Genomic DNA, 12258 nt, shown 5'->3' on the forward strand with positions numbered 1-12258 from the left:
TTTATTCTTCCAACATGATACCTTGGATTTGTAAGTTAACAGCATAATGATTTCAACATTTTGCAAGTCCAATCTCAGTAAAGCTTAAATTAAGTATGTCTCTAACATGAATATGGAAGAAGGCTCTGCTTAAGTATGAAAATTTAGTTGACTTTTGCAGTCACCCACGGTTGGAGAAAGATAATAAAACTGAGAGTGTTCTCCCCATAAAACGATTGGAAGTTTGGCACAATGTAGAATATAGTGGGCAGGGTAACCAGCTGGAACTCACACTCCAGAATCTTAAGAGTTAAAGACAAAATGAATTCACCTACACAGGGTTTTGCTTATCACAGGGGAAGAGATTTGACTGGGGCTACCTAAGAAAACACAGACAGCTTTTTAGTAGAAGACAGTTAGCTGTCCTCCCCACAGTCCCCAGCTACCCAGCACCACTTGTTTGAGCATCTCTAGTAAGCCAAGAGCTGTGATGATGATGCCTATCACAGAGAGTTTCCAAATCAAACAAAGGCATAAAATTCAGGCACACTTGAAATGATTAGAGATGAAATCAAAGATACCTGTAAAACAGAAAGGGGAATTTGTGTGGGCTTAAAGTGTCAGTTATCTGATGATGGGAGCAAAATCTGAGGTTGATCTTCACCAGATGTGGGAAGGGGGGGGGGATTAAGATATTCCAAGAGAACTAGGAAGATGACTCAGTGCATACAGCCTTGCCGTGTAAGTACAGGGGCCTGAGTTTGGACCGCTGAAAACAACGGGAAGCCAAATGTGGTAGCTCACGTCTGGATTCTCGATGCTCCTATGAGAGGAGTCAGTGAGCTTGGCCCACAGTGTCACCAGCAAAGATCCTGTCTCAAATAAGATAGAAAGCAAGAGACAATACCTGAGGCTGTCCTCTGACCTCAACACAGACATTGTTACACTCTACACGCACCCTTCTGGCACTCACATACCGTGTACACACATACACACAGATTTAAAAATATCTTTAGAGATGAAAATAAGAAACTAGAAATAGCTGAAATGAGGTTGTTATAATGGAAGAAATAAGCAGAGGGGTGTGCTCCAGAAAGAAGATGAAACCAGCTTTCCATCCCTGGAGTTCTGCCCTGCTCCCCTACCATCCACGTTGATGTCTGAGTGTCTGGCCTTCCTGTGTATGACAGACTTTCACTTAGAGGCGGAACTATGTAGGCTTCTTTAGTGCCTGTTCCCAGAGCTCTGTAGCTAGAAATGCAATGACAGTGTTGGTCCTCTGGTTTGGGGACAAGGTCCCTCTCTGATTACTGTAGGTGAAGGGTTTATCCTCATACATAAAATAGGTTTGAGAAAAGCTTCCATTTGTCCATGGGTATTTGGTCTTTGAGACTGTCGTTTTGTTTTGTTTTTTGTTTCTTTTCCAGACAGTGTTTCTCTGTGTAACAACCCTGGCTGTCCTGGAACTCACTCTGTAGATCACACTGGCCTTGAACTCACAGAGATCCACCTGTCTCTGTCTTCCAAGTGCTGGAATTAAAGTTAATAATACTGCCCAGCCGTATTATTAACTGTTGAGAAGAGAAATTTGTCTAGAGATATTTGGAACAGAAAGACATTTGCATATTTTGTGATGGATGCCAACTGAACAGAAGGAGAGCAGGGAGCAGGTCCTCCTGTGTTAGAGCAGTACCTAAGCAATAACCACAACCCTGCATGGAAGCACCTGTCAGTTTTACTTGGCAAACTCTTTTTGAAATGCTGGCAGTGGCACTGTCTCATTTGTCAGGACTTTGTGTGAAAGGACAACAGTGAGCAAAGGAGGGAGAGGGAGAGGAGATGCGAGGGCCAGGGATACTAGCTAAGTGCTGGTAAGAACAGGAAACACCACTGAGCTTCTGGGAAATTTCCAAACTTGCGATCCGAAGATCCTGAGTCAGACAGACGAAGGTTGTGCACCTGAGTCAGGGTTTTCGGTGAGGGATGCAATGTTCCGGTGACAGGTGGTCCAAGACCACACAGAGATCAATGCACATGACAATAACAGGATGTAGAGGTCAAGAATGACAAACTTGAATTGAAACCAACCAGGCTAGTGATACACTTTGGTTAACCAAGAACCAGAGAGTCTTCTGTGGGTCCAAGTCTCAAGTGCCAATTACAACATGCCGGGCCATGATGGAACACGCTTTTATTCCCAGCACTTAGGAGGCATAGGCAGGTGGATCTCTGTGAATTCAAGGCCAGCTTGGTCTACAGAGCGAATTCCAGTTCAGGCTCCAAAGCTACAGAGAAATCCTGTCTAAACAAATGAATAAATAAATAAATAAAACAACACAGAACAGAAGATTTATTTCCTTTACATTTGCAAAATAATCCATTTGTACGACACAGGAGGATGGGCCATTTACAATTAAGACTAATCAAAAAGGCTGGAAGAGGAATGTCTAAGAGCACTGGAAGTTGTCATGGCAACATGAATCTGAGTTGAGAAAACTGTGGGTAAGGAAGAGGAAATGAATCTGGGTAAAGATGGCTATGTCTATATTATATCCAAGGAAGAGAATTAGAAAGAAAACGATAGATTCTTTCTAAGAATGGGTTTCAGGTAATGGGCAAGTATGTGGCTAACTCATGAAACATTATTTACCCCTTTTCACTTTCCTGGTTTGTTTCAGGGATTTTCAGCATCAGAGACTCAGCTGTTGAATGAATCCATCAAACCAAGCCCTGCAGCTGGAGAACTGGCTCAGCATACTGCAGCAGCCCAGACTTTGGCTCTTAGGACCCATATCAGGTAGTTGACAGCCTCTTGAAACTCCAGCTCTGGAGGGATCCCACACCCCTGGCCTCCAGAGGGCCCCGCACACATATGTGCACACCTCCACACAAACACATAATTAAAACATTTTTCAAATCCAGACTCAAATATAACACTTAAACACAAGGATGATAAAGGCATAAAACAATCACCAAAAGTTTTATTTAATTAAAAATATTATACATGTTGTTGCATTTTCATGGAAAATATTGAGTTAAAAAACACCAACAGTGTTAATTTTCATAAACTGTCATGGACCCAATTCTACCTCCTGCTGATTTCTTCTTTCTGTGATATTAACTTTGTGTCTGTGAGGAGTAGGGGCCACAATACCGGAGCTTCCTAGACGATCAGACCTACAGGACTCCTGAGTAAGGCAGGTCCTTGAAAACAGTGTTCTGTCAGGTTCACACAGACACCACCAGCTTTGGTTTCCCTTGCAAATCATTGAAGAAAACAAAAACAGAAACAAAACTAAATCAAAAAAAAAGAGAAAAAAAACAAAACAATGAGTGTAAAAACCCAGTGCTGAAGTCAACACCAGTTTAGTACATCTGAGCACTGATCTTTAGCCTTGTCCAATTTCCAAGCCAGTTAACAAAGGACCTTGTGTCCTACCTAATGTATTAGTGTCCTGAACTTCCCGACATAACTTCCCCAGAACCCACTGTGGGAAGACACTAATATATAGTGTTTATATTCAAACCACCAGCAAATACATAACAGCACATGAAACATCCATGTTCAATAGCAGTTAAAATACATGTTGGAACAAAGTAACCATTAGAATCACTGACTATCACATAGCTCTGTGGATAAACTTTTAAATCTTCACGTAACTATACATTCATCAAAAAATAACAACATGAAAAATTTAAAAATTGTTTAAGTCATAAACACCTCACAGGTAAATACAAAGTATGGACAATATAACCCCATCCTCTGCCCCCTTCCTTTCTTTGGACTGTGCCTTTCCTTAACATTTCCTTGACCCCACATCATAATGCTACATCCTTAAGTTGCTTCCAAGTGATACTTCCAGAAATATCCAATTCTCTGTTCTTGGCCCTTAGCTTTAAATTGTAGTATGCTTAATTTGAACTTTGCATCCAGCTTCATATTAAAGAGAGGCATACTCTCCTTAAAATACACAAGTGAGTAAAAATAGCTGGACAGCAAAAGAAAGTTGAAACTGCCTCAGGTTTTAGAGGCTGAAGTACGGCCTTTCTTCTTCATAAATGGTCTGCTAGTGGATGGGAATAAAATAAGGCTGAAATTGCTTTTCACATTCTGGCTCTGTTGGGGGCATTTTCACATAGACCCCTGTTGTAAGTGGACTTCTTTTCCTTAGCTGCCAAAAAAAAAAAGAAAGAAAGAGCAATTATTAGCAAAGCATACAGAAACCACTTTCAACCATAATAGGGCTCAGTAAATATTGGGTCCCTCGCCAGCAAAAATAAACATCCACAACAACATGCAGAATTATAAACTCTTGGAGATTTTCTCGATACAGCTATTCAATTCACCTTAGAGAAATAATTCTGCAATTCAAATCCAAAACAGAATCTGCAATTCAAATCCAGAATAGAAAGTAGGGGGGAAAAAAGGCTTTGAGACAACTTCACCAAGAACACTCAAAATGCCCAAGATAACTGACTAGATCTTGTCTGTCATAATCAATGTACTGCAAATGTTTAAAGGTAGCTTTGATATCCTGTTTTGAAACTTTATTTCTCATCTCCACTACTTTTATGCTTTTTCTTTGTCTGTATTAGTTTCCAGTTTCCATCATCTCAACTTCAACAACTGAATTCTAGTTAGCTAGCCTGGGTGGTAATTTTATAGCAAATGAAAAAAGGAAGACAGCAACAGAACAGAGGCTCAATGAAAAGGTGTGTGTGTGTGTGTGTGTGTGTGTCTGTGTGTGTGTGTGTGTGTGTGTGTTAAAAAGAGACCTGGAAGGAGAGCCAGAAAGAGACAAAGGTAGAGGAATAAGGAAAAATGGAGGGGTAGCAAGAAGAGGAAGTGAGGAGTGAGAACAAAGAGTTGTTTGTGATAAGGAAACCAGCCCCACACGGCAGTGGTTGAGAAGGACTGCTAGAAACCTGGACTGGAGACTTGATTCCACACATCTCTATTTTCATTACTAATATAGTAAATAAAATCAGGATTTTCATTCACTAAACTAGGGAGTGATCAAGGCACCTTTGTAAGGAGATATTAGGATAGGTATTATACGAGCAGCTATGGTTTGAACAAAGACGGCACAAGAGTGGTACCAAGAGATGGTTTTCAGGGAAGAAATACTCAGGAGAAGGATAAAAGGCTATTCAGGTGGTTTTAACTAGCAGCAGCTGCCCAGAATAATTCTATGTTTTAGGGTAGGACCATAGCCAAGATGGTGAGGACCAAAACAGTTGCCCCTTGTTGTTCAAACAGTTACTCAAACTGAAACCCTGCTCAGAAGCACACAACATTCACTGTCAAACATGTTCATGTACAGTATTAGTCATCTTGAAACCTCAAAGGCCAGTGCATGGGGTTCTAGTGTGTTCTTCCTGCTCTTTGTTTATTACTTCAACCCCACACCTCCATCACTTGGTCAGTAGGGTACAGCAAAAGGTGTCCCCATTAACTCCAGAGCAACATCAGTACTACACTCACCATTTTGCTCAAAGAAACAGCAGTGATCAGGAAACTGTAGAAAAACAATCCTGAACTAATCGCAGCAAGGATCCAAAGGAGGATGTCGGAATCTGGACATGGTTCTGGATCTGCAAACAGAAAGCAAAGAACAAACCTCTTGAAACAGTTTTCACTTCTAGGGCCCTACTTCCTCATGAGTGAAGAAAAGAAGAAGGAAGAAGAGAAGGATGGAGAAGAAAGAAAAAAGAAAGGAGGAAGGGAGGGAGGAAGGGAGGGAGGGAGGGAGGGACAGAAGGAGGGACAGAGGGAGGGAGGGAAACAGCTAGAGCATCCAAGTTTTGCTAGCCAACCCTAACTTGTACAGTAACCCACAGGTAAGTCTGACTGATGTGTGACTTCCCCACAGTGCCATTATAAAGATAAGGACATTTCATAGTTATAAAAGAACAAGGGACCAAGCCTATCAGCAGCATAAAACATCTCCCCAAACACATTTTAACACAGTCAGTGTGTTTATGTAATTGCTCATTGTAAGCAAAACATCTAACTAGGGAATTCCAGCTACGAATCATAGCCCACACTATGAAGAACCTCAAGCCAAGAAGCAGAACTATTCTGGTGTAAACACAGCAGCAATGCAACATTCATGTTCGCAGTGAAGTGACTTTGCTTACCAATGACGTAAATCTGGGTCCCGTTGCCCATGCCCACACAGTATGGTGGTGGGTACATGAGTTCCACCTTGCAGAAGTACAGTCCAGTGTCAGCAGCTCTCAGTCCTTGGATGGTGAGGTTCACTTTGCTTTCGTTGAAGGTACCACTACAGAAGGGGTCGTCTAGGAAGCCCAACGTATTATTCACTGTGAATGTCGTGGCACAGACCTCGGTCATCTGGCCATTTGTGTGCCGCAGCACTGTCACCCGGACCTCATTAGTCTTGTGTGATGATGTATATTCACATGGAAAGCTGGCGACACCATGGCTGCTGGCCAATACCACTGAAGGTTGGCTCACTTGTATGGCTGGCATGGAAAAGTCAAAGGATTCATGGTCATCCATGGTTGGGAATACTAAGCCACACTTTATAACAGGGAAGGTTTATCTTGGATGACCTATAAGATCGCCTCTCAACAAACTCATCACCCCCCTTACCTTTTGCCTCTCCATTCATCCACCCAACAACCCACCTCCCATCTTTTAGATGTCTTCAGTCACTTTCCGAGACTTCCTTACGATAAATAGTTTCTTGAAGACAGTTGGCTATGGCAAGGAGAGCCCTGATGCAGCAAATAGAAGACCTGGCTCTCATGAAATGTGTCATTTTGGCAAATCGTTCTTCCTCTCATTTTCTCTCACATGCAGTAAGAAAGGGAGTTAGAGTGCCTGACAGTGCAGGGTCTTCCAGACCAGCATCCTGCAGTGATAATAGAACTATTCCATGCAGGGAGGAACCTCAAAATGGTCTGCCCACTTATATAAGTATACCTTTGTCAACAAGAACAGTTGGACCTCAGCTCAGTACACTGGTTTCCCTGTCCCTGGTCTTACAGTGGTAGCATGGCCTATGATATTAGACGAGGAAGCCACAGAGCCTAGAGCACCAGGTCATTTCCTCTCAGGGCTGAGGCAACCCTGCTGTTAACTTCTGTGGGCTTCCCCTGCCTCCCCGCCACTTCTTCCGCCTTCCTTCCCTCCTTCACTTAACACTTTCCTGGTCCTTTGGGTTTTTGTTTTTTTCCCTTTCCTCTCTGTATATTACAAAAGAAGGAAGTCCTCAGACGACACCATCTCTCTACACAAACATGCATTCGTCATTCGTCATTTGAAATTAGTGGGTTTGCAGCTTGGTATTGGTAATACATATCTGTAATCCCAGCATACAGGAGATGAAGGCCAACCTCAGCTAAACAATAAGACATTGTTTTAAAAATCAAATTACAACAAGCAGAAGGGTGGAGATATAGCTTGGTGTCAGAGTACACAAGGTTTTGGGTTCTACCCTTGGCACTCAATTTAAAAGTGGTTTTGTATCATATTATTTTTTCATAACTAACCTGGCTGCTATTTGGTCAATATCACAAATTACACCCAGAACCTAAACTGAACAGTGTCATTGGCAGTTCACCAGCATCAACTGCAAAAACAAGACAATAATTAGCATCCAGTGTCTTCCGTATTACAATCTTGAATACTACTCCAAGCTTAGTTTCCAAAACTTAGTTTCCATTCCTGCTCACAGTCTGTAGTAGATATACTAGTTTCTCTTGCAAGCACCTGTACTGCAGAACATTTGTCTTCAGAAAAAAAGAGCAATATTGCAGCCGCTGTTGCCATGGTTATTCCTACAGCCTGGCTGGTGACATCAGGTGTCTGCCTGGCCTGCATCTCTGCTATCACAGTCTCTACACATCTGTCCCATGGAAACCCCACTAGAGAGTTTTAGGAAGCTTTCTCCCACATTAAAGATTTGCAACCCATTCAGACAAGAAACTGTACACGACTATTGCTTCTTTGGTAGAAATTAAATCATCAAATATCTTTTATGCATCAGTTTCACACAGACTACATAATTCCTTCATTTAAAGGGTCTAGAAAGAGGAAGGGTGAGGGTCTGGTACACATATGCATTTCAAGGAACATAACCAGCCTGGTATCAGCCTCTCAAGAGCTTTTATTTCATCTGAAAATCAGGGAGTTGCACTTAAAAATACATGTGTAGGTAATGTAACAATTAGGGATTTTATGAAGAAAAAAATAAAATGAATCTTAGGACAACCAGACTGGTGTTTGCTTCCCTCCCTTCCTCCCTTCCTTGCTTCTCCCTTTCTTCTTTCTCCTTTGCTTCCCTCTTCCCTTTTTTCCTTCCTCTCCTCCTTTTCCCCTTTCTGCCATCTTCCATTCCTTTCTTCTTTCAATTTCAAGCTATTATCATCTTTAAAATAATTAGCTAATTTATTTTCCTCATTTGTTTTTATTATTACTTTTAGTTTTTGAGATTTTAATATAATTACATTATTTCGCCACCCTTGCATGTCACCCCTCCTTATCTTATTTCAAATTCATGGTCTTTCTTTTTCATTACTTGTTGTTACATGCACACTCATAAAGGTATGTATTCTTAAATGCAACCTACTCAGTCTGTGTATATTGTTTTCATTATGTCTTCAGGAGTGCCCATTTGGTATTGGATAGCTAGTTTTGTGTTTTTCCCTGGGGAAGCCTCCTGCTCTCCATATTACTTAGTTACCTGTAGTTATTTGTATGGAATTGAGGTCTCTTTCTCCATACGCTTTGGAATATTTATTGGCTATCACTGTCTTTCCACCCCTTCTTCTGCAATATCCCCTGAGCCTTAGGTGTGGTAACTTTAAAAACTAAGAGTGTCTCAAAAGCTTAAAGTAAACCAAGAAAGAAGTCATATTTATTTAAATCCAGGTGAGTTTTTGTTGTTGTTGTTGTTTTGCTTTGTTTTTGTTTGGTTGGTTTTTTTTTAAAGGAGGAAAATCTTAAGGCCCCTCTGATACCAAGATCAAATATACTCAGGATTTCAGAAGCCCTTAAATTTCTTAGTTTTGCAGTTGTAGGTCCTCCTAATGTTACAAAAGTATCTGAACTTGTTCTCTCCCAAAGCAGCTCTCGTGGATTAATTCTCAGCTTTCATGGATTCTGGAATTCTCAGCTGTCTGGAATCCCCAGTCTGCTATTAGTGGTCTCTGCTTGTTTGCTGCTGTTAACTCCCCTTCACCTGTTTTGGAACACAGAGCTGCTAAGCCGAAAGGTAGAGATTTGCCTTTCACTTATGGCTCTTCTTTAAATCACTGTCCTTAGGTGCTGAAAGAAATGAAACCCATGTAGGAAAATCACCTCCTCCACCTCCATGCTCCAGAAGTCTCCACTCACCTTTGGATAAAGTTGGGATGAAGAGAAAAGCAAACAGGACTACAAAGGGCCAAGTCCTAGAAGCCAGCTGCAGTTGGACCTTGCTCCTCTGGACTCCAAGACGAGCCATGGCTTTATGGGAGCTGCGCTCAGGTCTTCAGGAAGCAGAGTGAAACCTTTCAGGATCCTGAGGCTTTGAAATGTGTTTGAACCCACACAGGTTCAAGGACTTTATATAGACAGCTTTGATCCCAGGTACGTGCTACATGTGTGTACCACACACACATGGCACATGAATAGAGAGCCTTTTTGTTTTGGTTTTACGAGAAAGGAAGCCGTGGGTTAAGCAGTTACGTCGTAAAGACGACCTCAACTACTCAAAGTAAAACTGAACAAAACAAGCAAATCCATGGATGGAAAATGTACTCAACTTGAAACTGAAGCTTCAAGTCAACCGAGGATCTGGATAGGTAGAGCCTTGGAGAGTAGAATTTCCTGTAGTACAAGGTACCCCTAAACCCAATCCCAGTTTTATCCACCTGTCTGGTCATCTTTAATCACCCAGTATTTTTTGACATCCCCGTAACCAGCCCTTAGTCCTAGGACTGATGGTAGAATTTGGCTATGGAAAGCATTTATTAAAAATATGTGTTCTAGCTGTGAAGTTCTGACCTTCTATAAGCCCCAGAGATGTGAAAAGGGTTTATTTTACCTAACTCCATTTTATTGAGAGAGAATGCCAAAACCACATAAATGAATGACATATACACACAAAGCAGGGGAAACTGCCTCTGATTTTGACAATTGGGAAAGAATTTGGATATTCTTAAAGCCTTCACAAAGGCAAAACAGAGTTATAGAGAGCTCGGGAAAAGTCAATCCAAATGAAAAGGCATTCAAAACCTCCACAGGAGAATGAGTCTTTTTTAATAATAAGACTTCTGTTTTCTTTCTTTTGTTTTATTTTTGTTTTGTTGCTGTTTTTCTGTGTACCCCTGTCTTTTAAAGGGTAAAACCTAAAAACAAGGACGGAGATGCAGCTCAGTGATGGAGACGCAGCTCAGTGGTGGAGACACAGCTCAGTGATGGAGACACAGCTCAGTGATAATGGAGACACAGCTCAGTGATAATGGAGACACAGCTCAGTGGTGGAGACGCAGCTCAGTGGTAGTGTACCAGCATAGTATACAGGAGGCCTTAGGCTCATTTCCCAACACCAGAAAAAAAAATTCAACACTAAGAATAAATATGACCAGAGTTCTTAAGCTCATGAAAGCTGTAGAGAGTACAAATATTCATCCATAAATACTATGATAATTTTATAACATTAAATTTTCTAGAATTTTTAATATTAGAATATTTAAGTATTATACATTAGTGCATATTAAACATTTAGGATGATTAGTACACACTATATATATCACATTGTTTAGAATACTAAATTGAATACTCTCCTTATATTTTGGCAGTTTTCATATAGTTCAAGGATGAAAGGGATGTTTATTGAGAATCTATAACATGCTAGGAAATATGTGCACTTAGGTTTGGATTAGGATGACAATATAGCACAGTTGATTGCTTGACAGTTAAAGGCGGAGCACACCTTTTACCTCAGCAGCGGGGAGGTAGAGGTAGGTGTTTCCAGTGTTTCTGTGGCTTCCTGCCATCTCTGCACCCTATCAGAAGAGGTTAGTAGAGTGCTTCCTTTAAAGCCTGTCTGCTAGCATTCTCTCGCACACACCTTTCTCTCAGCATGTCATTTCCCAACATGCTTCTTTCAGGTCTTATCACATTTCCACAAGCTTCCTATGCCTCATTTTATCTTCTCCACATCCTCTAGAATTTAGCTAAGTTGCCAACACTCTAAGAAACCTCCTGAGATGTGTCTCTCTTCTATATTCCCCAGCACAATAGAGAAGCTCCCAATTCATAACCCAAGAAGCCATGACAACCTAATTGCACTTATTTTGGGCCAGGTCCCAGGCTGGACACTAAAGACTTTAAAAGTGAATACACACACACACACACACACACACACACACACACACACACACATGTTCCTGTCCTCTAGGTGAGTTCACAGCAGTGGCAATGGCAGTTGGCTTATTATAATGATGGCAGAATGAGATATATGACAAAGTTGAAGCATTGCACAAGCTACAGAGAAACAGAAGCTATTGATTCAACTGTGGGCACAAGGAAAGTTTTCTTGGATGAGGAAAACGCTGAGTTCATTATTAAGGACAAAAGTAAGAGGTGAGTGTATTCAGACAAAAAGAACAGTATTTGCCTAAGAACCTGATAAGAGCTGATACTTCTGCAAGAGTCAATGAAACACAAAAAGTCATCTGCACAACTAAGATCAAACTTCATAAAACTTTCTTCTGGCCCAGAAAGAAAGGGAAGATGGGTTCGAGAAAGAGTGAGATATAACCAGACAGGAGTTTCCTGCAATAACCCTAAGCAGCAAGAATTCTCAAAGTTTTCATGTAAAAAACATATAGTAAATATATTCTGATTTGCAGACCATGTGGCTTATGGCCACTACTCAGTTCTTCAAGTTTAGGGTGGGGACATCCATAGACCATGCTTAAACAAATGTGTGTGTGACTGCTTTCTAATAAAGCTTTATTTATAAACACAAATGAGATTGGACTTGGCCTATGGGTCATAGCTTTATAACCCCCCATTAACAAAGGTAATGACAGCTTTGGAGACAAGGTTCCTATGGGACTTATCTATAGTCATTGAATCAACGGAGTGACTTCAGGGACACAAGATGTATGGCTTGGAAAAAATGATGGTTCACAGTTTCTTCTCCAGTTGCTGTGATAAAACACCCGAACAAAAGCAACTTAAGGGAAAAGAGGCTTTCTTGGGCGCACAATTCAGGGCTCACAGCCCATTATAGAAGGGTAGTCAAGGCAGCAGGA

At 41.2% G+C, this 12258-nt stretch overlaps 1 protein-coding gene across 2 annotated transcripts; it reads right to left on the bottom strand.

Annotated features, from left to right (window-relative positions):
* Window positions 1–2979: 2979 nt before the first annotated feature.
* Window positions 2980–9507, bottom strand: Ctla4 (cytotoxic T-lymphocyte associated protein 4). 2 transcript variants are annotated; one of them, XM_050154243.1, is made up of 4 exons: window positions 9347–9507; window positions 6121–6468; window positions 5465–5574; window positions 2980–4151 (listed from the first exon to the last, which is right to left on the bottom strand). In XM_050154243.1, exons 1-4 carry the CDS (start codon window positions 9453–9455, stop codon window positions 4047–4049), a joined length of 672 nt encoding a protein of 223 aa, XP_050010200.1. In that variant the 5' UTR covers window positions 9456–9507; the 3' UTR covers window positions 2980–4046. The 2 variants fall into 2 exon arrangements, with proteins under 2 accessions (XP_050010200.1, XP_050010201.1); XM_050154244.1 differs by lacking the exon at window positions 5465–5574.
* Between the last annotated feature and the right edge of the window lie 2751 nt (window positions 9508–12258).

The sequence above is a fragment of the Alexandromys fortis genome, unplaced genomic scaffold (assembly GCF_014885135.2).
Source record: "Alexandromys fortis isolate MF-2015 unplaced genomic scaffold, M_Fortis_MF-2015_v1.1 scaffold_40, whole genome shotgun sequence".
NCBI lineage: Eukaryota > Metazoa > Chordata > Mammalia > Rodentia > Cricetidae > Alexandromys > Alexandromys fortis.